The sequence below is a fragment of the Hippopotamus amphibius genome, chromosome 8 (genome assembly GCF_030028045.1).
Source record: "Hippopotamus amphibius kiboko isolate mHipAmp2 chromosome 8, mHipAmp2.hap2, whole genome shotgun sequence".
Classification (NCBI taxonomy): Eukaryota; Metazoa; Chordata; class Mammalia; order Artiodactyla; family Hippopotamidae; genus Hippopotamus; species Hippopotamus amphibius.
This window is the reverse complement of record NC_080193.1, coordinates 21,068,346-21,096,329: the sequence shown is the minus strand read 5'-3', so window position 1 is coordinate 21,096,329 and position 27,984 is coordinate 21,068,346. Positions and strand designations below refer to the sequence as shown.

Sequence of the window (27,984 nt, the reverse complement as noted above, 5' to 3'; positions counted from 1 at the left end):
TATTTTGGATTGAGAGCTGATGGCCTAATTAGCCTTTGCCCTTTTTTTAGCTTCTTGTAGAGTACTATAGATCGCTTCAAAGTAGGAAGTAGGTTTTACTGTCCCTGAGGGGGCCTGCCTCTGCCTGCCGCTCTTGACTTGCTTCCCTGAACGGCTCCTCTGCAGTGAAAATGGAAAAGGCCGGCAGAAAATGCTTCTGTTTGCTTTTACGTCTCCCTCTTTGGAAGTGACTGGAATCCTTTGCTAGCTCATTTCCACACTTCGATGATGTTTAGGAAATATCCTAGTGTGGGACTAAGTAAACAATATTTATATATTGACCAGTATTTACATAAAATAACACAACTAACATTTATTGAGCACTTACTACGTGCCAGACACCGTAGGTGATTGCATTTAGCACTTAACCCTTTAAGTTAGATATTATGATGGTTTATGTGACAAGATAGGGTTCAGATTTTTTTTTTAACTGGATAATTTCCATGTAGCTACCACTATTATTTTTTTCCAGCTCTTTATTGGAGTATAAGTGCTTTACACTGTTGTGCCAGTTTCTGCTGTACAACAAAGTGAATCAGCTGTATTTATACCTATACGCCCATATCCCCTCCCTCTTGAGCCTCCCTCCCACCCTTCCTATCCCACCCCTCTAGGTCATCACCAGTCATCAAGTTAATCTCCCTGTGTTATGCAGCAGCCTCCCACTAGCTATCTATTTCACATTTGGTAGTGTGTATATGTTAATGCTACTCTCTCACTTTGTCCCAGCTTCCCCTCTGCACCCCCCACGCCGTGTCCTCAAGTCCATTTTCTATGTCTGCGTCTTAATGCTTGTCCTGCCACTGGGTTTATCAGTACCATTTTTCTAAATTCCATATATATGCGTTAGCATACGGTATCTGTTTTTCTCTTTCTGGCTTACTTTGCTCTGTATGACAGACTCCAGGCCCATCCACCTCACGACAAATAACTCAATTTCATTCCTTTTTATGGCTGAGTAATATTCCATTGTATATATGTGCTAGGATTCAGATTTAACCCCAAACACTCTATCACCTGAAGACTGGCCATTCTGCTCTTTTTTTATCTCACTTTGCTAAGCAGATCTTCTTTGGGCCGCAGCTTCTTGATCTTGAAATGAAGAAGTGTTGGAAGAGTTGATTTTGAAGGTCTCTTCCACCCTCAATATTTCCTGAGCCCATGAATCCACTTAGGACACCACCTCCCTGCTGGGAACCATCTCTTCTCCTCTTACATTTCAGCACTACACTTGCTGCCTTTGTCCTCTGGCCAACCTTCATCTTCTCCATGACAGTGCTTCAGCTAAAGGACACCAGAGCTGCACAGAAAGTTCCCACCAGAAAAGCCACAGAGGTCCTTGTGCACAAGATGCCTGGACACCGTGGTCTGTGCAGAGACGGGCAGCTCCTGCTGGGTCCCAGGCCCCACTGAGCACACGCAGAGGCAGCGGGAGGCCAGTTGTTCTGATGGTTCACGGCATAAGAACCAGATGTGAATGGGTTATAACTTATTCATGACTAAAATCTAAAATAGTTTGTTATAACTAATTCACAGCACCACGCGAGTACTGGGTGTGCTTTTTTTTTTTTTTTTTTTTTTTTTTTTTTCAGATTCTAAAATTATTACCCTATTTCCACAGGCTTTGTGTTGAGGGAAAAGATAAGTCTACTTTTGATGGCCCAGGAACAAAGAAATGTCCCATTTTTAAATGGTGAGACCCTTTCCTATCAAAGATATTCCATTTCTTTTAGCCTAAGAAATGTGGTCCAGGGATGCTTTAAGATATTGCTTCTGGCATGTGAGGAAATTATGGGATGAGGTCATGTTTGAATCAGTGCTGCTGCAGTGCTTTTTGATTAATGCCATGTAATTTGTGTTGAGATCTCCACTCGGCACCATCGGGAAGCCGTATGAAAGTATGTGAAGCCTGTGCGTAATGCGGGAGTTCAGATGTGAAGGAAGAATGGGAGCTGATTAGGTGGGCGGGGGTGGGGAGGGGAGGTAGTTTGTCAAGAGCAGTGCGGTTGTGCAGAGGCCTGGTGGTGGGGGTGGGGGAGGGCAGATGCCAGGGGTGAGAGGGCAGCAGCGTAGGTGGTGTGGGGCGAGGCCAGGGTGGGGGACAGCTGAGTAGGCAGGGCCACTGGGAACGTGGGGCTTGACCCTCAAGAGCAAGGGTGGGATGTGACACGATCAGGGCTGCGCCTGCAGACGAGAATGTGGGGAAGATCTGTGTGTGCTCGGGAGAGATGTCACAGCCAAAGAAAGATGTTTAAAAAGAGGAGAGGTGAGTCTGACTTTGGTTCCTCCCCACTGGAACCCCGGAGCTGTTTCTGGCTGTTGGTGGCCTAGCCGAGGCGCTGCTTCTGGCCCAGGAACAGCCTCAGTGCTGACTCAGCCCCCAGAGGGCTCCTGTCCGCCTGGCCTTGGAGAGGAAGGGAGTGAGTGTGGCCCTGGCTCTCGGACTGGGCACCCGCCAGAATGAAGAGGGTCATGACATGTGCCATGCGATGGTACCGTGTTCTCTCTCCCTGCGCTGGCCCGGCTGCTTTACCAAGGCGCTGGCCAGTCCCGGGATGCCCTCACCCAACTTCCTGGGAAACTTGGCTGGTGTTAAAAGCAAGACTCGGGACTTCCCTGGTGGTCCAGTGGTTAAGACTCTGAGCTTCCACTGCAAGGGGTGCAGGTTCCATCCCTGGTCGGGGAACTAAGATCCCACATGCCATGCGGTGCAGCCAAAAATAAAAATAAAGCAAGACCTGCCGCAGTGGATGGTCAGCAGAGCCTTCTCGGTCGTTGATGGTCTCACTGGGATCGTGGGGAGCAGTGGCTCCTGCCTCCGTGAGCAGTGCTGCTCCAGGCCCGGCCGGCACCCTGGCCTGGCGCTCTGCTGGCAGAACACTGTATCCCTTCCCGGCCGAGAGGCTCCTGAGATGGACTGTGCCCATTTCCCCTCTGCTTCAGGGCATTAGAGGTTGGATGTCTGCTTTGTGGAAAGCATCTGAATTTCTGCATGAAATTGAAATCCACCCCCGCCCTCAGGATTCTCACCCACAGGACTTGAGGGCTGGGAGCAGCCGCAAAGCTCAGGTGCGACATTTCTCAATTTATCTTTTCGCTTATGGGCAGGATGCTCCTGTTTTTCCTCAGAGGGGTGTTGGTGAGAATAAACGACGTAAGTGATGGGAAAGCACTTTGTGCGCGTGCAAGCAGAGATGGTCCATAACTAAGATCATGACGTCATCACTTATACATTAATGCCCCCAAAGGGAGGAAAGGACATTGCTTTTGAATTAGGGTGAAAACTGGACCTGAGCTGCTGATAGGCCATTTTTCCTCACGCTGGTTCAGAGCAGACCCAGTGAGGCCGGGGTCCTCACATCTCTGAGAACCATCAGTGAAAGCATATCGTCACCGCGAGTCACGTTAGTATCCCTCCCTGCTCCAGGAAGCCGTCTCAGTCAGGTGCCCATCTCTATACAGTTTGACTCTTTTCAAGTGTTAAGTTTCTGACCATACAGAGTGAACAGTAAATTCACAGAAATTTAATTCCTAGTGAATTTGATGTGGCCTAACCTCCAAATCACAATCAAGGTCGCCTGTCCCGCAGGTGGTCTCGCTTTGAGATGCCCATGCCCTTGGCTTCTGCCGGGGTTCCCCGGGGAGGAAGCCAGCAGCGTGGGGCTTGCCCTCTGGCTGACGCCACGGCCGGAACCCCCTCGTCCGCAGCAAGGGCTGCATCTCCAGGGGGAGAAGAGGGCCCGTGGCCAGGCCACGCTGCCTTTGACTGAGCAGATAACTGTAAAATTGCCGATGGCTCCTGGTATCTCTGAGAAATGAAACAGGATTGCCTTGAGACAAAAAACTGCAATACAAGGAGCCCACCACGTGTAGTCTATGCCCTCTTGACACGGAAAGTGCAGTGTTTTGCCAGCCACGCTTTACGGATGTCGCCCTGCATTACTGGTTGACACCCAACAGCTGAGGGGGCCTGAGTGCCGTGACTCAGGCAGCATGCATTATTCACGTGCAGCAGATGCCTGCATCTCCCCTGCATCCATCACGCTGACCCTTGCAGGGAGGGGCCATGAATGCTCCTTTGTGTCTCTTGACTCCCATAGTGTTTTAGAGATTCTGAATTAAGCCTCCCAGGACCATCTCCACTCTTTCCTCCAAATTACCTGCATCTCTCAGCTGTGTCTCCTTGGCCTAAGCAAGATGCTTCTGTGGCTTCATTCACGTCAGCTTCTTGGAAGGATTAAGTTGTTGCTGTGATTCCATGTATCAGTAGCTAAGGAGAAGACGTTAAACCATCACCTTCTTTTAAGCAGCAGCAACTCTCTGACCTCAGAAAGTCAGGGATACTGTTTATCCTTTTGAGCTGATGAGAAAATACTGTAGTAGTTTGGGGTTTTTATTTGGGGGGGTTATCACTGCTACATTTTTTCCTATTTATTTATTTATTTATGTATTTATTTATTGGCTGCATCGGGTCTTCGTTGCTGCGGTTGGGCCTTCTCTAGTTTTGGCGAGTGGGGGCTACTCTTCATTGCGGTGCACAGGCTTCTCATTGCGGTGGCTTCTTTTGTTGCAGAGCACAGGCTCTAGGCAGGCAGGCTTCAGTAGTCGTGGCACACAGGTTTCAGTAGTTGTGCTGCTCAGGCTCTAGAGCGCAGGCTCAGTAGTTGTGGTGCACAAGCTTAGCTGCTCTCCGGCATGTGGGATCTTCCCGGACCAGGGATCGAATCCATGTCCCCTGCATTGGGAGTGCGGATTCTTAACCCCTGTGCCACCAGGAAAGTCCCAGTACTGTAGTAATTTGGATCCCATTTGGAGATGTGACTTGTTTCCTTGGACCTAAGTGGACCTGTGTCATTCATGTATATCCAACAACCAGAGAACGCCCCGCACAGGTGGCATCTCCTCTTCCAGGCCTTTTAAGTCAGCACAGAGTGTGGAAGAAGAGAGACCAGCATCCAAATGGAATATCACGGAGCTGAAGACCCTTTTCCTCTGACTGTCAGAGCTCCAAAGGAGCCGTCAGAGCTCACTTGCCAGCTTTGCACATTATATAGTCACGCTCCTCTGTTCACGGTGTGTTCCTTCTTCCTCAGACTGCCTGCCCAGGTTAACGGGAAGCTTCAAGGACGCACCTTTTATTTCTGTAGTTGTGACGGTGAATTAATGAATTACAGATTTAGTGCCATTCAAGTCGCTGACTCACCAAGGCAGTCAGAATGTGAATATTTATTTAAATCATATTAAATTTGTTACAAATAAGATTTAATACCCCACTGTGGTGGGACTGGGGTGCCTGCTGAGGCCACATTTCCACCCTCTCCTTGCCCCTCTGTGGTAGATCATAGAAGCAGATATTTATTTCTGGGCTTGGGGACACCTCATTTTGTACCATCAGTGCTGGAGGAAACCGTTTTGCAGTTTTAGTATAACATGCTTTCTTTGAGCAAGGTATGCCTGTAAATTAAGTGAGAAGCTTGTGGAAACAAAGGCTCTTCAGCCCTGAAGGCCTCGAGCTCCCTTGGAGCCACCGCACCCACGCTCAACAGCCTGATGCCGGGACCCACTGGTTTAGCAAGTGCTGACGGCGGGCCTCCTGGGTGCCAGGCATGGTCCAGGGCTTGGGAGAGAGCAGGGACCAAGCCTACAGTCTGTGCGCGGAGGCTGGAGACAGCTGATTGTAGGCAGGCTGTGAAGGGTGGGAGGCGTGACCTTGCCCAGCCTGGGCGTCAGGGCTCCCAGGAGGAAGTGAACTTGGGCCAAAAAGTAAAGGACATGCAGATGTTGGCTCTCACAGGGATGGTGGACCAGAGAGGGGACCCAAGAGGAGCGTTCTGGGCAGAGGAGCCCAAGACAAGGCCCCGGAGTGCGGAGAGCCAGGCCCAGCTGAGGCCTTGGAGGCCTGCTGAGCGCAGGGCACGGAGGGCACAGGACTGGTCCCAGGGCCGCGTGAACCAGCCCCACTCAGAGCAGTGGGAACCCTTGAAGGTTCTGTTACAATCACTCTGCTACTGTGCGGGGATGGAATTGAGGGGACAGAGGGAGGATTCTGCAGTGACCCAGGTGCGGGCGATGCGGCCTAGGTGTCGCGGCCTCAGTGTCGTGGCCTCGGTGTCGAGACGGAGAAAAGCAAATGGGCTTAAGAACTGTTTTCCAAGCAGGGTCACCAGGACGCAGCGGTGGTTCTCTGGGCCACTCAACCCTCAGGTGGCATGGTGGCCGGGCAGCAAGGGCACGACTGTCCACCCAGGTCCATTCTTTACCCTTCCAGCCCCACTCAGTTCTGGATCAAATGTAAATCGTTCTTTCCTGTCAGCGGCAAACCCCCAAGATACAGGCTCTGCTTCCTCCGTCAGCCACCAGGGGCGCAGGTTTGGGTCTGTGCTCTTAGAGTAAATGGCAAGGCATCGCCCCTGGAGTTGCCACCAGGAAAGCCCGTCGCAGACCCTAGGAGCTGATGCTCCCAGTGAGACGATGGCATTGATGCCAGAGTGGCCGACCCGGGGCTGCTGAGTGGAAGTAAGCGTGGGCACCTCTAGCAGAAGCGGTCCTGCGTGCACCTCCCTTTGACGTGGCGGCCGTTCAGCCTGCGGACACCCTGCAGCCCGCACGCCCAGGGTGGCCTGGCTCAGGGCTGGCTCCTTTGTTAGGCCAGCCTCCTGCTCTCAAGGCCATGTGCTGACCACGCTGTCTCGGGCTCTCAGGCACTGCGGGGCTCTGCTTAGAATTAGTGTCTGGCCCAGCGGCCCTGTGCGAGGAGCTCGTGGCTGCAGCAGGGAGGCAATTCCAGGGGCAGAAAGTGTCCTTGCTCCTGCAGGAAGGCTGCTCTCAGCTCCCCCAAGGGAAGCTCTGGTGGATGGAAACTCAGCTCTGGCATGGCCTGCAGCCAGATTTTAGGTAGAGCTCAAGGCCTGGGGAAATCCGATCCTCCTTCCATAGAAATGGTCCTGTATTTATTCAGCCAGTTCCCTCTTGCTGGATTTGGAGTTTGTTTCCGGTCTTTCCTGACTTCAACTACACTATACTGGCAGTCCTCACAGCTACATCTTCTCACACGGAGGTCATTATTTCCCTCTGGTGGATTCCTGGAAATGGAACCGCTAAGTCAGAGGGAAGATAAATTCTAAGGCTACAGATATGCTTCGCCAGGTTGCGTCCCATAATAAGGTGAAGTGAACACTCCTACCCGAAACCGCAGGTTCTGTTTCCTCTTAGTCACGGCTTTCTCTCGCCAGCTTCTCCCCTGACGGGCATGTCCTCTCCAGGATGTGTCTGTGTGCACCCCTCACCCAGGCTTTGTCTGGTGCATTCTCCGTCCTTCTCTGCACGTCTTCACTTTCCTTTGGAGGAGCTTTCTTGTGTGAATGGAAGCGCGTGTCCTGGGTTCCAGGTACGCACTATGCTTAGCTCCAGAGCTGGGGTGTAAATGCCACCCCCGGACTTTCAGAGAGTGATTGGTGTCACCTGGTGTGCTGTCACCTCCAGAGCGGACCCTGCCGCCCTGCCACACCCCCACCCACCGGAAGCCCCCTGAGGGGTGGTGTTCCCTCTGGAGGCGCTCATTGGCCCAGCAGACTAGGAAAAAGGCACCCCAAGGCTTTGTATTCACAGGAATAATTTATAGGCAAATAATCCACATTTCATCCTTAGCATTTTTCAGTGCCATACAAGGCATCTTGAATTACTCTGGTAGCTTTTCCAGAAAGGCCGACTGACTTCACCACACTTCTCGAGTTACAGGCCGAGAGCCTGACTCCCTGAGCGAGCCGCCGGTGATGGAGGATGGAAGCCAGGGGCGGGGGAGGTGCAGTCTGGGTCCGGACTCTGGACTCTTGCAGTCACCACGTGGCCCCGTGAGATCGTTCTCAAGAAGTTCCCGAGAAGGATTTGGGGGGGCTCTCAACTTTGTGAGGTGCCAGGGGCTTCCCTCTGAAACGCCACCCTCGTCTTCCTCCTCCTCCTGGCCTGGCAGCTCTAGATACTACTTCCCTGGTGTCCAGTTTTCCTGAGAGAGGGCAGCCGGTGCTTCACCTCCTCAGGGAAATCTTTCTCAAGAGATTTTGGTCTCAGTCTGTTAAAGTCGGGTAGCCCGCGGGGAGGCGAGGACTTGGAGTCAGGGAGCCCACTGCATCCAGAGCCGGGCCTCACGCCGCCCTCCACCCCGCAAAGCCAAGGGGGGCAGGCGGCAGGCAGCGTCCTGGTCCAGCCCGCCACCCCGCGGCCCTCATGGTCGGAGACAGCCACCAGGCCCTGTGTCCCCCGCAGGTCATCTGGATGTCAGCATGGCAGCCACAAACCTGGAGAACCAGTTGCACAGCGCGCAGAAGAACCTCTTGTTCCTTCAGCGGGAGCACGCCAGCACGCTCAAGGGGCTGCATGCCGAGATCAGGCGGCTGCAGCAACACTGCACAGGTGCGGGGCCCCGGCAGGCTTCGGGGGCCGGGGCGGGGCAGTGCCAGGCCTGCCGGGGCTGTAGAGCAAAGCAGAACCTGTCCTGGAGACAGCGTCAGACTGGCTGGCTCGGAAGCTGCCCCCGGTGGGTGAGAAGGGGACCTTACTCTTCTCTCCTGTCTCTGGTTAACCTTATCATCGCTGGAGTCCATCTGACTGCCTTACCTCATCCTCTCTGTTGAGGCCACACGCACCAGGCGTAAAGCTATAAAGCCAGCTCTCAGCTTACTGAGAACTTGAAGGGTCTAAATGCAGTGGTTAGAATTTACAGTGTGTCCTGGAACCAATGAGCCAAGTGTAACACACAGAGCAAGCTGCCTGCTCACTGTCGATGCTGGGGTGTGTGTCAGGAAGGAGAAGGGCCCCCACTCTGAACCCTAGCAAGGCCAGTGGCCGCTGATGGTTTCTGTGCTCACTCTTGCCTCGTGCTGCCACACTGCCCTGTTTGGGCAGGACTCGCGGGCTGATCGTGGGAATCGGTTCTGCATTTTCAGAGCTGATGAAGGTTTTGAAATATACTCTAATCATACATAATTAACGTATATGCTCTCCTTTTCAGATTTAACATATGAGCTGACACTCAAAAGTTCGGATCAGACAGGTAAGAACTCACTTCCTGAAAATGGATGCCAGTGTTATTTCCTGTCGTGGCACATGTTGGTGCCACCTGTTTTCAGTAATTACACACACGCAGAAGAAAACTCTTGCTGTGAAGAGTTGCACGTGTGACCAGAGCTCTCCAAGAAAAGGTAGGAGGGCAGTTTGGACCCCAAGGTGTGACAAGGGGCTTTTATTTTCTTTTGATTGATACGTATTTGGAATGCCTATTCTCAGCTTTGCTGGGTTTTCTGATTTTCCACAGTGAGTGTGTGCCCCTTCTGTAATCAAGAAGTAGATGTGCTTTAAACCAGAAAGAAAGAGAAGAGGGAGCAGGGTCCTGCCTCCTCTGTGTCTGTCGAGCTTAGCACACAACTTGGCACAAAGTTTGTGCTCTCTACAGACTGGTTGAGCGAGGGATCACGTTACTGGGTGGCCCCCAGAGCAGCACAGAACGCCCTTCTCTAGACTCTAGTCCCAGAAGTGCTCCCCCGCAACCAGAATTCTCAGGGACCCTCAAAGCTAGCAGCCTGATGGCAGCTGGGGCAGAGGAGACAGAAGCAGGGGCCTGTGTAGCCTGTCCCGAATAGCTGCTCCCCAGACAGGGTGAGGATTATAAAAGTGCAGAAGCCACATTTGAGTCAAGATGACTTTTTTCTAAACAGGCTTCATACGGGCAGTTGCTATTCATGAGCGTGCCCAGGTCCTCGGGAAACACCGGGCCGTTCCCCTCGGGCCGAGAGCACCTTCCAGCACTGACTTTCCATCTGGTTACTCGTATCAAGTCTCCTAGTGCGCCTTCCTGGAACCAGGACCCCCTTTCCGTGTGTGTAGAGGAGGAGGGGCCAGGGCATGGGGGAGGGGTGACAGGCGCCCCCCTGCTTAGTCCCTGGGCGAGGAACTGGGCCTCCAGGGGTCAGGAGAACAGGATGTCCACCTCCAGTCGGGGACCCCAGCCTGCATCCCTGCCATCCATGTCACCGAAATCAGGCTGTCCTCACTTCCTGTCCTCTCTGTAGGCCCCGGGCTAATCTGAAGAAACACCATTCTTGCCCCATACCCTCTGCAGGCGTGGTTCTCAGCCCTAAGTTCCAAGGCTGCCCGCCCACCAATCCGGCCCATCCTCAGGGGCTCATGGTGACAGCTGGCACAGGGCGTCTCCTGTGGGGGCAGAGTGCAAGCCTCTCGGGTGGGCCTCCCCAGATCACTGCCTTACAGTAGTGCACTCAGACTCAGCCCTCGGAGGAGCTGTTCGGCAGGTTCTCTAACATCTCTGAGCCCACATCATCGTCTGAGAGGTGCCCCCAAGCGCTAGTTCCAGCCAGACCGCCAGCGCTGCCTGCCTTCATGGACCACCCGCCCCGTTCAGCCGCCCGGCACAGGCACGAGCACAGCCAGGGACAGTCTTGCCAGAGGGCAGCATGTGGTGTTAGGGGCAGGCCGAGGACCAAGGTGGGGCCTGAGCTCAGGCCCAGGGATGCCACACTCTGAGAGATGCAGAGGGGGGACACGTGTTGGGAGAAGGGTGGCATCCGGTCTCCTCCGCAACTTCAGAGATTTTGTGCTTTAGACATGGAGAAAGTCTACATTTGTTTTTCCAAACCGTGCTTTGAATGCAGCAGACAGATGGCTCTGCCAACAGTTTAATCCTAAGCCTTTGGAGAGGTCTAATACTCTGAAATTGCCCATTTTAACGGCAGCATTTTTGAAATTTGGAGACATCCTTTTATGCAATAAGCTGGAGAGCTGGTCGGGGCCTCGAAGACCACCTGATCTCCCACCCTTTCCTGAGGGTAGAGAACACGGAGGTGGCATGAGGGGTGGGGGTCCTGCCTTCCGTGTGGCCTCTGGACATCCATATTGGGCAGGCGCACCTCTGCCCCCGTGGCGGGGGCGAGGCCGGCCTAGACCCCGATCCCTGCGCAGGTGGTCTGCCCCCCCCCCCCCCCGCCCAGGGCCTGGCCGCCTCGCCCTCGGGTTCTCACTCTGCTCCCCGCGGCTTGTCCTTCCAGGAGACGGATCTTCTAGAAGCAGCGAACTCAAGAAGAGATGTGAAGACCTGGAGGCTCAGCTGAAACTGAAGGAGGACGAGAACCACGAGCTGCTGAAGGAGCTGGAACAGAAGAACGCCATGATCGCCGTGCTGGAGAACACCATCAAGGAGCGCGAGAGGAAGTACCTGGAGGAGCTGAAGGTGAAGAGCCACAAGCTGGGCGTGCTGACCAGCGAGCTGGAGCAGCGCGCCGGCACCATCGCCTACCTGACCTCGCAGCTGCACGCCACCAAGCGGAAGCTCCTGAGTTCGGGCGGCACCTCGGACGGCAGCCCGGCCGGCAGCCCCGCGCTGGCCAGCTACAAGCCGGCCCCGCCCAAGGACAGGCTGCCCGAGACGCCCCGGCGCCGCATGAAGAAGAGCCTCTCGGCCCCGCTGCACCCGGAGTTCGAGGAGGCCTACAGATTTGGGGCCGAGAGCCGGAAACTGCTCCTGCGGGAGCCGGTGGACGCCATGCCCGACCCCACCCCGTTCCTGCTGGCCAGGGAGTCGGCCGAGGTCCACCTCATCAAGGAGCGGCCCCTCGTCATCCCCCCCATCGCCTCGGACCGCAGCGCCGGCGAGCAGCCCAGCCCCGCGCGCGAGAAGCCGCACAAGGCGCACGTGGGCGTGGCGCACCGCATCCACCACGCGGCCCCCGCGCAGGCCCCGCCCGAGGTGGAGACGCTGGCGGTGGACCAGGTGAACGGAGCGGGCAAGGTGGTGAGGAAGCACTCAGGGACGGACAGAACTGTGTGAAGGCCCCGCGACCCCTCCCCGCGCTGGCGAGGCACTGTGGTCACGACTAGGAAGAACTCATCCGCACCTCTTCTTTTCCTTTCTTGTCCTTTCTTAATTACATGCATGCCAAATTTTGTTTCACACCTGTCAACAGATTATTCTCCTCCTGCTCCTCTTGCCCTCTGACTGACACCAAAACTCGCTCGTGCCCCTGCTGCAGAGTCCGTACTTACTAACCGCTGTGGCCCGAACACCTGTGCGCCGCCGACTCGCTTGCTTCCAGACCCTCCGCGGAGCCCCCGCGCTCGCGGACAGCGCACGGCCGCAGGCTGCGTTACTGCTCCACGTTAACCGCATCAGACAGTCACGCCCGACTAGAGTCGGAGCAACACATATCGACCTTGACCTCATCCCTCCGGTTTCCAGGGCGGCCTGTCCGGAGCAGCCCTGCTGCCTCCTGGAGACCCCCGTAACCTCCTGACACACCCTCCCTGGGGGCGGCACGGATAACCGAGCAGATGTATGTTATGTCATAGGAACTAAATAAGATGACGTTACTCCTCATATCACCACGACCTGAATGTGTGTTCATATTTTTTGTTAGTTTTATCCCAAATGTTCAAGATCCCAACAAACTTTATTTTCTAAACCTGCCTTCTTTCTGTTTTGTGTCTTTTATTAAACCACCGAGGGTGGGCCTGGGGGGAAGGCAGTGGGAGGGGGAGAAACAGCGCCCACCCCACCCCCGGTAACTGCTCCCCAGACAGTGGGCTCACCCAGGGGTAGCTGCTGGGGTGGGGTTCGCTTCCGGAAAGAGGAGTCCCCTGTTAACTCTCACTGCCCGGAGCTATCCCTGAGAATGTTCTGAGGTTCTAGCAAAAGCCACTCCCCTCCCGCGGTTGGACCCGCCCTACCCTCGTGTCCTGCTAGCGCTCTCGGCTCAGCGCTGCCCCTCCCTCGCGGGGTAAAGCTGCATCTCGCCCCCAGTCCGGCCAGACCAGGGCTCCAGACTAGACCCAGGTACACAGAAGGAAGATACGCCCGATAGCCGCTGGTCCTGGAGGTTCTAAGTCTGCACCCAACCCCCTCACAGACCCAGGCAGGTTGGGGGCAAGAGCTCCTGCAGGAAGTAAATGTCCTCACTCGCTTGCGGGCAGGCCAGTGCCAGAGGAGCCGGGCTGGGGAGTTCTGGAGGGGGAGGCTGTGGGTGACTCTGGCATCATTAGCCCAGGGAAGGGGGGGGGGGGGGGGCCTGCTGACCCCACCCGGCAGCCTCTGTCTTCTACCCCACGCGCTAGCACACAGCTCTTGCCCAAAAGGAGCATCTGCTGAAATAGACCTGGATTATCAAAAAGCCACCTTTGACAATGTACTACATTATAATTCTCACTTGTGCCACGGACATGCCACGCAATTTGCTTAAGAGTTTCCTCTGAGAAGGAAAGGAAAAGTCGACGCATCTTAAAATGCTTTTTGAATTTACTTTCTGAATACATAGAATCCTTAGTTTAAAATAATAAAACTTGTATGGAAATACTTAAATGGATGATTTCAAATGAAAGAAAAAGTAGTGTCCGTCCCCCTCCTGCCTCGAGAGGCCCCAAGAAGTGAGAGCAGACGATCAGTCTTTACGAATTCCCAGCACATCCGCCGCCAGCCACAGACTTAGAATCCATCTTGCCGTTTTCTTCACACACAGCGTTAATCAGAATTCAGAGTGAGGCACACCCCTTGCAGGACCCAGTGAGAAATGTGCTTCGTGGTAAAAAGATCGGCTTCAAAAACCAGGCCGACCCCCATGGCGTTCCTTCTCGTGGACGTGGTGTAGACGGGCGTCCGGAAGGTGTTCTGCGCAGGAAAGGGGTGTGAGGTGCCGGCGCGGGCACAGGGGAGCCCTGGTCCCGGGGAGGGCGAAGGCTCATCTAAGCGCTAAGGGCGCGGAGGCCCCTCCCCCCAAGTTGCGGGGCTCTGCTGGCACCCATGCAAAGCGGGTCGGGGGCAGAGCAGGAGGTGCCTGCCGTCCACACCCGATGTAACTAAGTTCTGATCCAAGCAATGCCCGCAAAATTTCACAAGAAGGGAGGAGTCGCTCCTGAAGCTGGTCTGGACCACAGCCTCCGACCTTGAACCTGCGCCGCCCGCGGAAGGCTCTGCACCCACAAGTGCATTTCCCCGGGACATGGCTCAAAGGCTTCCCCCAGCTCTGAAAGGTTAAGGGCCCCTGTGCTAAAAGGCATGACTGTTGGAAACCACCTGGTGTCTAACTCCAGTCAGAGGAGAAAAGAAGAGGGGAAACGGGGCGGGCGTCGGCCTTTCACCTGCAGTTTGAGGCGATGGGCTTCAACGGGGATGATCTTCAGGATCGGCAGGTCCACGACCAGCACTTTGGGTTTGCTCTTGATAAGACATCCCCTTTCTATATCCCAGTCAGCGCCTTCCAGATACAGTCCTGAGACAAAGCATCCTGGAGGCACCAGGAAGAGAGCCGGACTTAGGCGGAGGCATATGTAATTCTGCTCTGCAGCCGCTCTAGCACAGGTGCATATCAACAAACGAAAAGGTAACTAATTCTCCTTCCCCAGACACAGCCCAGGCCTTTTCCCAAAAGAGGGGGCCACCATTTCTACCCGGCCCACTTTCCCTTTGTAGAGGAACAGCCCAGATGGGACACCCGGGAGACCCCATGACCCTCCCTATGGCCACAGCGCCCTGGAGGAGGGGTGGACGTCCCTCCCCAGCAATGTGGCATCAAGGCTCACAGATGTCACTTGGCCTTGGGCCCCCCGAGCCGGCTGGCACCACGGCAACCCCACATCCCCCAGGGCCAAAGTGACTGGGGAGCAGGAAGTTGAAGCCTCGCAGAGAAAGTGGTCTCTGGGGAGGAGGACAGCACAGACTTGCCGAGGAGCAGAGAAGAGGATGGCCACTCGGCCCAGAGGGAGCAGGGCCCTAGCACTTCCAGTCCCTCTGAGACCTCGCTGGCCTTCGACAACAGGACTGAGCATTCCTGACTGTTCACCATAAATCCCCGCTCCCTAAGCGAGCTCAAGAGGGCTTTTGTGCTTGCAGTGAAATGTCCTCTGACCAAGACATGACCCCCGGGAAACAGTAGTTTCCAGCCACAGTTTGCACAGAAAGTCAGTAACCAGTGTCTATGGGACTTGAAGTGATAGCACAATTGAACGGTTGCCACCTAGCACATCCTGCCCTATGGCTCCCCTGCTCCCAGGCCCTCACAGTTTCCAGGGAAGCCACCTGGCAATCCAATTCTTTGAAAGATCTGATTCTAACCCAGGAGCCCAGACAAGCAGGGCAAGCGAGGCTCAGCTCTCCTCTGACATCAGCCCATGTCTCGACGGAAAAACTGGACGAGAAGCATCCGGACTCACCCTCAGAGATGCCAAGACCCACGTGGACAACGTGCAAACACAGCCAGTATTTGCAACAGTCTGGCTTCCCAGGCCCACACTGTGCTCACTCACCTGTGGAGGATGGCTCGGGGAGGGAGACCTTACACGAGAGGCTGTGACTCCACGGGGAGCTGGCCCTACCTTGTCCTGCCCGCTCATTCACTTCGTCTGCATCTTGGAACTTGGTCACTTGGGTAAACAGGGTGGAGCGGTCCAGCGGCCAGCTGTTCCTCCGGCAGGTGGCCTGCACCAGGGCCGTGAGGTAGGATTCTGGGATGTGCAGCCCCGAAAGCCACATCACGCCTGGCTCGCCCTCAGTGACCTGGAGAGAGGGCAGGGCAGCTGGTGGGAGCCTGGGGCTGCCATCCAATGCCAGAGTCAAAGCTGACAAAAGATGTAGTTCACGTTAGGGGTGGAAAGATGGTGTTGGGGCAATGGGAGGCCCATTGGGGAAAACAAGCTGGATCGCCAAACTCCGGATTGAGCAAAGATTTAAATATGATAAATAAACCACATTAAGACTCAGTGCTTCCACTGCAGGGGGTGCGGGTTCAATCCCTGGTTGGGGAACTAGGATCCCACACACTGCGTGGTGAGGCCAAGAAAAACAAAAACAAAATAAATAAATAAATAAACCTCAAAAGTACCAAATCAAATCTCCAATGAATGTTTTCAGAATCTTGGAGTGGGGAATACCACAAAACCCAGAAGCCATAAAAGCAAAGACTGATCTATTTGACTACATTAAAATGTAAAACTTTCCTATGGGAAAACTATCACAAAATCAAAAAACTTAAGGCAAACTGGGGAAACCTCTGCAACACCAGCAGACAGAAGGGTTACTTCCCTTGATGTACAAAGAGCTCTTAAAAATCAATTTTAAAAGGTGGAGAACTTGATAAAAATGAAATCAAGATAGAAAGGCAATTCACAAAAAAAACACAAAATGTCTAGAAATGTGTCAAATACACTCAGCCTCACCATAATGAAAGAAATACACATCCAACATAGTTGATACTATTTTTTAGCAACGAAGGAGAAAAAAGACCCAAAATATTAAGAACACACCACGTTGCAGAGAGGTGAGGAAATAACCATTCTCGTACATTGTGGTTTCAAGTTCTCTAGCAAACCATCAGACAAGAGCTGTCAGAATTTAAAATGCACACACTCGGATCCAACTCTTCCACTGTACCCACGGAATATGCTCAGATATATGAGCCTCCAAAGGCGTGTGCACCAGAATGGTGTTTGTACTCACAAAACAAACCCAAAAGAAAAAAAAATGGTAACCACCTAAATGTGCATCAGGAGAAAGGATACAGGACATCTGTGAGATGGAGTAGCCTACAAAGAATAAGATGTAGATGTGCTTAGATGGACAGTTGCCAAGATAGACTCTTAGAGTGATGGATCAAGGTGTGCAAAGCATGCTTCAGAGTCTTTTAAAAAGGGAAGAGGGAGGGAGGAAGAAAGAAAGAGAAAAAAAATACAGATATGCTTGCAGAGTCAGAGACCGTTTCCAGAGCACCCAATCAGCTCCTGACAGAGGTACCACTGGGGATGGGAGAAGGAGTTGGGAGGTGGTTTGAGGGGGTTCGGGCAGAGCCTTGAACCAGCGAGCAGACCGCAGCCTCTCACTCACCCACGTCGTGTACTGGCTGAACCTCCGCAGGAAGTAGAGCATCCAGTTTCCAAGGGACTTTAAGGTGTCAGGGGCAAGCTTTCTCCAGATATTGGGAATTTGCCCGAGAAAGAGAGACTTGGCTACATCATCTAATTCACTGCTCATCCCAACTTCTCCAGCCAAGGCCTGTTCACAAGATCAAGAGCAGTCAGGCAAGACTAGCAGAAAACCAGACGCTCCACCGCGGCAGGAATCTGCGCTTGAGGAACAGGCTTACCCTCTGAAGTTCAGCCAGGGACCTGGACATCCGTGTGACAAGCTTGTTGAAGCGCTCCAGCTCCTGCAGGAGCACCACCGAGGTGGGGGAGATGCCCGTCCCCAGGTGCTTCCTGACCAGGTCCAAGTCAAAGACTTTGGGCATCTTGTTTTCTATGTCCTTGGCCACTTGGCCAATGTAATTATCTCGGCTGATGCCAGTGCTGGATTCCCCTGAAACCAGGACACTTTTCAGAGAGACGAAGGCATCTGAGTGTGGGACTGGGGCGTCCCATGCCTTCTGGTTCTCAGAAAGGCACCAGCAATACGGTAGCTATCAGAACCCAAAGCAGCACTTTGGGTCGACGCCCTTCGTCCCCCGTCCAGTGAGCACAGTCCTCTGCGGGGGACTTTACCTGTCTGAGGCTGCAGCTCCAGCAGGTGGGACCACATGTCTCGAGCCGCCTGGGTGTAATATCCAATCTCAGCATTGGAGTGAAGACCAAACACTTCAGGCGTGTTGGCCAGCGGGAGGGCCTCAATGGCTTCTATAATCAGAGAGAACAAACAGCGGTGACACCGCTGTGCCACCCCCGATTTCTGGGGGCCCACGGCCTTGACCTCCACAGACACGTCAGATTACTTTCCACTTCTTAGAGGATGACATGCTTTTAAAATAAGCATTCTACACCACCACGCCCAATGCAGCTCTATGTGCATTTTTTTTTTTTTTTTGCCACACCTCACAGCTTGCAGGATCCTAGATTTCCAACCAGGGATCGAACCCAGGACCAAGCAGTGAAAGCATGGAGTCCTAACCACTGGACTGCCAGGCAACTCCCGCTATGTGCATCTTTCAAGAAAATAGCTCAGGGCCACTCTGCCCTTCCAGGGAGAATCTGATATATTTACCATCAGTCCAGGACAGGAAGTCTGAACTAAGTCCATCTGCTCTGAGGCTAGGAAGAGCCTGCTGGGCCCCGCTAAAAGGCATTAGAAGACACCGCCGACCAGTCAAAGAGCTCCACCAGGGAGGGGTCAGAAGAACCATCAAACCAACCATGGAAACCAGAACAGCTGAAGTGTACGGGCTCCCTTAGAATAAAACATTTAACATACTTTCTGATGGCTGAGAAATCTCACCAACAAATTTTTCCTTGACATCCCCCGCGGGGATTTTGTAGTCCACTTCCTTGTTCCAGAAGAAGTGGAACGGCTGGAAGGTATCAAAAAGGAAGTCTCCCAGGTATTCGTCCATGTAGATGGTCAGGATACGCCGGTCAAAGCTGTCGATGGCCCGACCTCCATACATGACCTGACATTACAGAGAGTGAGAGCCAGCCAGGACCCAGAACCTACGGGGTGGACCCTGAGGCCCCGGGCCCAGCGGATAGCCCAGAGTCAAGCCCGGTTGCGCCCCGGGTGAGACTCCTGCCGCCTGGCCACCGTGCAGCTCAGACCATGCCGACGCGCACAGCCTTTGGACCACTATATAAGAGGGCCTGTGTGCAAACTCATAAAACCCAAGGTGAAACGCTGGGAGCCAGAGCAATTGGCCAACTCCCCAAAACACAGCAAACAAGCAAACAAAACAACCCAAAAAGCCAGGAGCCACTTTTGTCTTTGGAATGGTCGTGTCTCTTTGACATGCAGGCCACTGGGGAAGCTTTCCCACAAGCACTGCATAGGGTCGTGGCCTCCAGAGTGGACCTCCAGGCCTGCAGAACAGGAGCAGGACTCCAGCAAGGTGCCTGAGGCGTCCTAGGCGGCGACATGAGTCCCTGGGCGATGAGTGCAGAACCCCCAGGTGAAGGTCGCTCACTTGGAACAAGGAATAACAGGGTGATGAACCGGGGCTATTTCACAGAGACCCAGGGGCCTTCGGCTGAGGGGGAGCAGGAGCAAGAGGGGGTCCCAGAGGGCTCAGGGGCCATGGCCCAGGGGTGCCAGGCCACAGCCTGCCCGGCGGGGCCCACAGAGGGTGCCCAGGACGCTCCTACCTCCCCAATTAGGTACTTGAGGCTGCCCCACGGGATCCGAGGGTCATGCTGCTGGAAGGCTTTTGTTAAGTATGTGTTCAGAATTTCCATGCAGACCTGAAAAGGGGAGGAACAGGCCTGGGTGTCCGCAAACCCACAAAGTCATTCACGTTCTGGCTGTTTTCTGAAACGGCAGGAACAACTGAGGAGGGAGTGTCCCGGGGGAGAGGCAGCAGCCGTGTCTTCACCTGGAAGTCAGACTCGTTGAAGTCGTAGTACACGTTCCACCCAATCTTCCCGAACTTTCTCCTCTCCTGCACCACCGCATGGAAAAATGCCAAGACGTAGACCAGGGACTTGAAAGCAGGGTGTGGGCACTGGTCCAGCATCTCGGGAGAGATCTTGAAGTATGTTGCTCTCATGTTAAGTTTCAGCCCATTGGGTGGCTCGGTGACAACCTGTCGGAAGAGAAGATAGCTGGTGACGGAAACCCCAGGCCCACGAGCAGGGCTCTGAAAAGTGGGCAGACTGCAGACGTCCTGGCTTTCCCTCCATCCTCACAGAGCCGTCTTCCCTGTTCCCAAGGGCCCAAGTGAATGAGTTAAAAAACCAGATGTTCTTCCAGCTCTGCCCTGACTCATCAAATGACCCCAGGGAGGCTCTTTTAACCTCCTCTGAGCCACGGGACCCTCGGCTATAAAACAGAAGTAGCTAAGTTTTCCCTCTACCTGTCCTGGAGGCAGAGAGAGATGACAAAACCTTTCCCCAAAACGTCCCTGGAGACTAAATTAAACAGGGCATGTAAACCCCTTGAAAACTTCCACTCACAAGCACTCAAGTGCGGGAGGATCATTAGAGACTAAAAGGAGGTTTAGGGACTTCCCTGGTGGGAAGTGGTTAAGAATCCGCCGGCCAGTGCAGGGGACAAGGGTTCAAGCCCTGGTCTGGGAAGATCCCACATACCATGGAGCAATGAAGCCCATGCACCACAACTACTGAGCCTGCACTCTAGAGCCTGAGAGCCACAACTACTGAGCCTGTGTGCTGCAACTACTGAGGCCCATGTGCCTCGAGCCCGTGCTCCACAACAAGAGAAGCCACCGCAATGAGAAGCCCATGCACCACAACGACTAGAGAAAAGCCTGTGCGCACCAATGAAGACCCAAACACAGCCAAAAATAATCATAAAAATAAATAAATAAAAAACCTAAGAAATTAAAAAAAAAAAGGAAGGTTTAATAAATGCGAAGTCCACGAAAACTAGGCTAGACATTGTTTGGGGGCGTGCAGAAGTGATAAAGGCGGGCCTGGGAGTCATCCCTGTCACTCAGTAATCGCCACCCTACTGTGGACAGTGCTTCTCTCTGAAGGGAGAGGGAGAGATGGAATTGGGAAGGGGGTGGTCCATGGGGTCCCACCTCTATCCTCAACACACACACACACACACACACACACACACGCGCGCGCAGCAAAACAGGAGTGCGCTGAGCAACCAAGCTGTGGACACGTCTGTCTGTCTGCAGCCAGACCTTCAAGGACTTCTGCAGGATCCCGATGGGAAAGCCCTTGGTGGGGTCAGTGGTGAGCCACAGGCGGAAGTCGGGGTGGGGCTTCGTGATCCTCTCCAGGGACTTCTCCAGATCCTTCAGCCACTTGACCAGGAGGTGACAGTTCTGCAGCATCAGCCACTGCCCGCGAGCCACTGCCGTCTCCAGCAGCTGCAGGGCCACCTGCTCCGACGGAGACAGAAGGGAAGAGTCGGCGTCCCAAAGCCACGCCACCCCGTGCGCTCCCAGAGACCCGCTCCAAGCCCCCAGGAAACTACTGGCCACGGCAGCAGAAGCCGCAAAGGAGCCGGTGGTCCAGGAGCTACGGAGGGACACTTCGAAGAAGCAACCCTTTAGAATTCCTCCAGGGCCACGCAGGTCCCCTGGGCCACACTCATCGGCCTCCCTCGGCCCCCAGAGCTCCAACCTCAGACACAGTGGCACCTGCCCCCTGACCAGGTGGCCTTGCCACTGGGGTGGGGACAGCCCTGATCCGAAATGGGGTTATTGCAAGGGCTGAGCAGCACATACCAACTGTGCAAGGCTGGACAGTCACAGAAGGTGAGCTCCAGAACTACCCTACTATTCATACTGGCATCGCCGTGACATCTGACTAGTGCTCTGTAGATGGGAAATGCATGGCGCTCGTGGGTGGGGCAGCACTCTTGGCTTAAAGCCAGACCTCCGTTAATTCATTGCTAACAGGGGCCAGGGACCTCAGCCACGTTTAGAACTTGTTCCCTCCAACAACAATTTACCTTTTCTTGACCTTGACCCATGGCAAGGAATTTGAGGCGGTTGCCTCCAAAACCACTGCGCTCGGCTAATTTCATAAGGTCACTGGCAGGGTCAGAGCCAGGACTCAGGATAAACACGATGGGCGAGTTGGGGGTGCTCTGTTCAAAGATGGCTTCGAAGCTGATCACCGGAGGCTGCACGTACCTGGGGGAAAGAAACACAACTGGAGCACGCCCCGGAGGGACAGCGCCAGGCAGAGGCCAGCCAGTCCGACCGGCACTCTGCCTCCCAGGGTCCAGAACCTTCTGACTATTCCTCTGGTATCACTCTCTGCTCAGCCTTCCTTGTTCTGGAATCCAGTTTTTACGCACAGCTTGCTCACTGGTTGGTAAGCTCCGGGGTGACGGGGACCTCTCTGCACAGCCCGGTACGTCCGGGTTGGGTGGTTTAGGAGACCTGTACGGAGCTGCGTGCCTCCTGACGGGCCGGCCTTCCAGGTGGACGTGCCCTGGGCACTGAACCCAGAGGTCCCACACCGGTGGCTCCACAGGCATGTCCTGAATGGCCCACATCTCAAGATTTTTTAAAAATCAGTTGCCAGCACGTAAGAATTGGGAGGTTTCGTGTAGAAATCCAAATTTCTAGCTTCCTTTGAGGAGTCAGAGATCTGGGTCCCCATGGCCACCTGGCATCAGCCAGCAGGAGTTAAGGGGCTGCTGGCCAGGACCTGGCCTCTCCAGTGTGCCCCAGTCCCCACCCAGCCGCGCTCACTCCTCTCCATCACCTGCCAGCCGTGGAGGCATATTTGAGTTTGTCACCCTACGTTATCCATCCAGCTTTGCACTCGATTCCAGAGCTACCACTATGGTAGCCATCAGGCGGGCGTGGCTATTGAGCACTTGATGTGGCTACTCCAAACTGAGATACGCTGTACGTGTGAACTTACACAGGATTGTAAAGCCTTGATACCAAAAGAATATGCACAATATCTCCACTGATTACATGTTGAGATAATATTTTAATATTTGAGTTAAATACAATTATTTATTATTAATAAATATTATTTGTATGTTATATACAGTGATATATTAATATATTAGATTTTATGTACCTATGATAATTGTTATTAAAATTAATATCACCTGTTTCTTTTTTTAATAAATTTATTTTTGTATTGAAGTATAGTGGATTTACAATGTATTAGTTTCAGGTGTACAGCAAAGTGATTCAGTTATACATATATATATATATTCTTTTTCAGATTCTTTACTTACATAGGTTATTACAAAATACTGAGTGTAGTTCCCTGTGCTATACGGTAGGTCCTTGTTTGTTATCTATTTTATACACTGTAGTGTGTATAAATTAATCCCCAATTCCTACTTTATCCCTTCCCCCGCCTTTCCCCTTAGGTAACCATAAGTTTGTTTTCTATGTCTGTGAGTCTGTTTCTGCTTCGTAAATTAGTTCATTTGTATCATTTAATAATTAAATACAATTATTTATTATTAATGCATATGATTTACATATTACATATTGTTATATATTAATATATTTTATGTGCTTATGATCATTGCTATTAAAATTAATTTAACCTGTTTCTTTTTGAATGTGGCTACCAGAAGACTTGAAATTACATGTCATTCACACTGTATTTCTCTTGAATAGCACTGTTCTAATTGCATTTTTAAATTTTAATTATTTATTTATTTATTATTCTTTTTTTGGCCAGGCTGCACACCATGTGGGATCTTAGTTCCCTGACCAGGGATTGAACCCATGCCTCCTGCAGTGGAAACACAAAGTCCTAACCACAAGACTACCAGGGAAGTCCCTGAATAGTGCTGCTCTAGAGTGGCTACCAAATCATGCTCTAAGACAGTCCTCTCCGGAGCTGGCCACCCACTGCCATCCGTGAGTCCAGGAGGGGTGACACTGGATACTCTACCCCACAGAAAGGGCCCAGCAGACACCAACAATGCACTTACTTCTCTCCCATTGTTACAGTCACGTAGTCAGTCACAGCCCGATATACCCGATCCACACGGAAACAGCGCAAAATAAGCAACTTCTGGAAAGGGGTGATGTTGTCATCATAACCCAGGGGGAATGGCAACTGCTCAAGTGAATCCAGATCATACCACTGGGAAAAGCAGAGAACATTCATGCTGGCATCAACTCAATAATGATATAGGCCCCCTTTTATGTGAAGGGCCCAAGAGCCCCTGTAAAGGGATGAAATCTACAGCCCACTTCTAGTCAGATCTGTCATTTTCTACCTTCCAAACTATGAACTTTAGGAAGGGAAAGACTGAGTCTTATGCACTGTTGAGTCCCCACTGCCCATCAAGGGACATGGTCCATCCACAGACGCTCAGAAAGTTCCCTGGATGGATGGATGCATAGATGGATGGATGAATGGATGAATGGATGGACAGACGGATGGATGGATGGACGGATGGATGAATGGATGGATGGATGAATATATGGATGGACAGATAGACAGATGGACAGATAGATGGATGGTTCTCCCACAAAACTAGCTGAACTCGATAAAGGAGAATTCCATCCAGGGAGTTAGAGGGCATTGGCTACACTCTGCCTGAGCCACTCAGAGGCATATCGTCACACTCGAAAGAAGTTATGCTACAGATTAAGTGTGGAGGTTATTGACACGTGGGGAAGGTTAGGAAGAGAAAGGGAACATGAGCGCACCTCCTGCCAGACAGTCAAATGTTTCTCCACATCATCAGGAAGAGTCCCAAAGTTGTCCGGAAACATCTCTGATAAAAGAATGATATCTTCCCATCCCTGGTCGGACAACCAAGCACAGGGCTTTTTCCGTTTGCTTTTCTCCAAGGAAATGTTTCCTAATCACAACAGGAGAAGAGAAGTAAACAGCAAACACTAACACACTGGGAAGAGTAAGCAGCTCTGTACCTGGACTTCTCTCACTTTGGGGGAAAAACCACTTCTCAAAAGGGGGCTGGAAAGAGAAGAGGCTTAGACTTCCCCATCACCGTCCGTGACTCCAGCCAGGAAGCTCTGCGTGGCTTCCAGCCTCGGGGCAGCCTTAAGGCAGAGACTGGCTGCTCTAAGTTAACTCGAACCATCTCTGAGGCTGGAACTGTCAACTGAGATGTTCAGTGAAGCAGTGCTACTGGAAGCCAAATTTTAAGGAAGGAAAATTTCTGCTGTTGTTTGTTCTAACGAACAACATGTGCAACGTGGGTCCAGGGAGTTGGGAAGAATGAAACGAGGCAAGTTCATTACCTTTTAAGAAGAAATCTAATTCTTCCTGGGGGACTCTCCCCTCTGCTTGTTCTATCTTGATAGTCATATTGAAAGAAAAAAGTAACTTGTGCCTCTCAAACAACCCTGAAGAGAAACAACAGATGGGTCTGGATAAAATAAATGCATTTAAACACTGGGTTTCTCAGCACGCCGTGCTTAAATTTCAGAGAAATGAACTAAAGCACCTCAACTGCACGCTGAGTTGCATTTGGCCATCTTTGCCTTTGGTGGCCATGAATATCTGAGTACAAAAACTCTGAGCTCAATCGACAGGTCATGCCCAAAAGTGCAGCAGGCAGTGACCCTCGCTCGTACACGTCTGAAATGGTCACGTCTCCAGGCGGCACTCGTGGGAACAGGGAGGGGGGCCCCAAGCAGATGGAGGACAGTATGATGGAGGTTCAGGGCCACCTCCTCAGTGAAGTGCTGGTCGTGTGCCCAACTCAAAGCAACAGTTCTTACACTGGAGAATAGGTATTGGCAAACTTTCTATAAAGGGCCAGAGAGTAAATCACCTCGGTTTTGCAGACTAGACAGTCTCTGTCATAACTACTCAACTGCCATCGTACTGTGAAAGCCGCCATGGACGATACGTATAGAAATGGGCGTGGCTGCGTGCCAATGAAACTTTATTTACAAAAGCAGACTGTGGGACAGATTTGGCCAGTCTCTATTGTAGAGGAAGCCCATTCCATCAACAGACTCTTTATGGATAGGAAGATGCAAAACACTAGAGTTCTTTTTTTTTTTTTAACAGAAGAAAAAATATACGTAAGTCAAAATGTGTGATTTGGATTCTATTTTATACGTGTTAGAAGGGTTGGTTACTTAAGTGAGCCCTACAGGAACAATAGTCCTCAACATTTTTCCTGCCCAACTGGTATGAGCTGATTTTGTGTTGCCCTCAAAATCCGTAAGTTGAAGCCTTAATACCCAGTACCTCAGAACTTAATACCCAGTACCTCACACAGGGCCTCTAAGAGGTGATTAGGTTACTCAGACATAAAAAAGAATGAAATAATGCCATTTGCAGAGACATGGATGGACCTAGAGATTGTCATACTGAGTGAAGTAGGTCAGACAGAGAAATACAAACACTGTATGCTATCGCCTATATGTGGAATCTAAAAAAAAAAAAAAAATGGTACAAATGAACCAATTTACAAAACAGAAATGAGTCACAGATGTAGAAAATAAATTTATGGTTACCAAGGGGGAAAGGGCAGGGGTGGGTGGGATACACTGGGAGATTGGGACTGACATATACACACAACCATATATAAAACAGACAACTAATAAGAACCTGCTGTACAGCACAGGGAACTCTACTCAATACTCTGTAATGAATCTGAAAAAGAGTGTATATATGCATTTGTATAACTGATTCACTTTGCTGTACACCTGAAACTAACACAACATTGTAAATCAACTCTACTCCAATAAAAATTAATTAAAAAAATTAAATGAGGCTGCTAGGATGGACCCTCATCCAATCCAACTGGTGTCCTTATAGGAAGAGGAAATTTGGTTTTGTTTTTTGTTTGTTTGTTTGTTTTTTAGAACCTTTATTGAGATATAATTGACATACAATAAACTGCATATATTGAAAGTATACAATTTGATTTTTTTTTCTTACTAGTAATGTATGTATGGCAATCCCAATCTCCCAGTTCATCCCACCCCAACCCCCAGCCCACTTTCCCCACTTGGTGTCCATATGTTTGTTCTCTACATCTGTGTCTCTATTTCTGCCTTGCAAACCGGTTGATCTGTACCATTTTTCTATATTCCGCATATATGACTTAATATGTGATATTTGTTTTCCTCTTTCTGACTCACTTCACTCTGTATGACAGTCTCTAGGTCCATCCATGTCTCTACAAATGTCCCAATTTCGTTCCTTTTTACAGCTGAGTAATATTCCATTGTATACATGTACCACACAAGAGGAGGAAATCTGGACGCACAGACACCAGAGATGCACCCACAGAGCACAGCGGCCCTAATCAGCGCAAAGAGGTGCTCACCTGTGCAGCCATAGTTGTAGACGTTGAAGGTCAGCGTGTCCATGATGTTCCTTAATCGCTTCATAAGAATGGAGTCAGGCAGCGACTTCTTGAGCGACAGCCCGAAGACCTCCAGGAAGGCGATCAGGGAGTACTGGTACATGGAGTTCACCAGGGCCATCTCCGACAGCACGAAGAACAGGATGGCCCCCCTCCGGGCGGCCGGCCGGTAGCCGTCCCGCAGCCTGTCGATGTCCAGGGCTGTCTTCTCCGCCAGCTTGAGCTTCTCTGATACCTAAAGGAGAGGCGCACGTTGCCACGTACAGCCATGACCAGGAAGGCCTACGAAATGGGTAAGAAAGTAAGAAGGCGGAGGGTGGGAGGGGAAGGGCAGCAGCAAAGAAACCCAGGCAGCACTCACAGGAAGGGACCCCACCCTACGGCAAGATGGGGCAGGTGTCTGTGGCTCGACTCCCCTGCCCCCGTGCCCCCTTCTTCGAGTAATGGCCCCTGAGTTTGATTTAGAGGTTTATAATTTCCTCCTCTCATTCACATGTGGGGCTCAACCCTGACTCCAGGAGAGGAGCGTGTGAGTCAGGCCCAACTGCTCCACGTGTGGCATCCCCAGGCCATGGGAGTGGTTTGGGGTGAGCATGTGACTTCAGTGACAGGAAAAGACCCTCACTCTTCTCTTTGGACTTGAACCTCAGCAGACATGAAGCTAGACCCAGCTTGGGACCGAGAGGGGAGCTTGGCTACCCCGGGAGACAGGGAATGAAGCCAACACAGCAGAAGGTCCAGGAATGGAGAGAAACTGAGTCCTGCTATGCCTGGAGTCCTGGATCCAGTCCTGCCTGAAGGCATCCCTGGACTCTCCTGTTTTCTAAGCTGATAAAGTCCCTTTGGACTTCCGCCGAGTGGGGCTGGGTTTTCTATCCCTCTCGATTGAAAGAGGCTGACCTGATGCACAGGGGTCCCTGGGAACACCTCTGGGACCCCTTGGCCAAGATCAATGCATTTCCGCATGCAGTTCATACCTCTGTGGCTTTGGATTTGGTCTCCTCCAGGGTCTGCACCAGCTCCACATTGTCCAGCATGTTCCCCGTGGAGGTGGCCAGTTCCCGGAGGAGGGAGTCCTCCAGGTCCTTCAGCAGGTTCTTGTTCTCACTCGTCTCCTGGATGAGGTGCTCCCGCTGTTCCTCCAGCTCTCGCCTCTCGTAGGCCACCAGCACGCTCAGCAGCTGGTCCTCCAGGCCTTTCAGCGTGACTGT

At 52.3% G+C, this 27,984-nt stretch overlaps 2 protein-coding genes across 7 annotated transcripts in view; one reads left to right on the top strand and one right to left on the bottom strand.

The window, feature by feature from the left end:
- CCDC92 (coiled-coil domain containing 92) overlaps positions 1-12,511 on the top strand; it is a 31,913-nt gene extending 19,402 nt beyond the window's left edge. For 4 of the 5 annotated variants that reach the window (XM_057745546.1, XM_057745544.1, XM_057745545.1 and 1 more), the window contains 3 exons: positions 8,302-8,448; positions 9,047-9,088; positions 11,097-12,511. In XM_057745546.1, the coding sequence (XP_057601529.1) occupies positions 8,319-8,448; positions 9,047-9,088; positions 11,097-11,875 (951 nt within the window). In that variant the 5' untranslated portion in view covers positions 8,302-8,318 and the 3' untranslated portion in view covers positions 11,876-12,511. Of the gene's footprint in view, positions 1-1,689; positions 1,733-8,301; positions 8,449-9,046; positions 9,089-11,096 lie in introns of those variants that run through there. The other variant, XM_057745543.1, reaches the window with a different exon arrangement.
- An 821-nt stretch (positions 12,512-13,332) lies between these two features.
- DNAH10 (dynein axonemal heavy chain 10) overlaps positions 13,333-27,984 on the bottom strand; it is a 152,261-nt gene continuing 137,609 nt past the window's right edge. For both annotated transcript variants that reach the window (XM_057744253.1, XM_057744254.1), the window contains 16 exons: positions 27,751-27,980; positions 26,735-27,008; positions 24,687-24,791; positions 24,129-24,283; positions 23,402-23,556; positions 21,434-21,617; positions 20,658-20,858; positions 19,377-19,586; positions 19,150-19,245; positions 18,293-18,464; positions 17,566-17,697; positions 17,172-17,383; positions 16,913-17,080; positions 15,409-15,589; positions 14,176-14,321; positions 13,333-13,705 (listed from right to left, as the gene is read on the bottom strand). In XM_057744253.1, the coding sequence (XP_057600236.1) occupies positions 13,559-13,705; positions 14,176-14,321; positions 15,409-15,589; positions 16,913-17,080; positions 17,172-17,383; positions 17,566-17,697; positions 18,293-18,464; positions 19,150-19,245; positions 19,377-19,586; positions 20,658-20,858; positions 21,434-21,617; positions 23,402-23,556; positions 24,129-24,283; positions 24,687-24,791; positions 26,735-27,008; positions 27,751-27,980 (2,768 nt within the window). In that variant the 3' untranslated portion in view covers positions 13,333-13,558. The remainder of the gene's footprint in view (positions 13,706-14,175; positions 14,322-15,408; positions 15,590-16,912; positions 17,081-17,171; positions 17,384-17,565; positions 17,698-18,292; positions 18,465-19,149; positions 19,246-19,376; positions 19,587-20,657; positions 20,859-21,433; positions 21,618-23,401; positions 23,557-24,128; positions 24,284-24,686; positions 24,792-26,734; positions 27,009-27,750; positions 27,981-27,984) is intronic.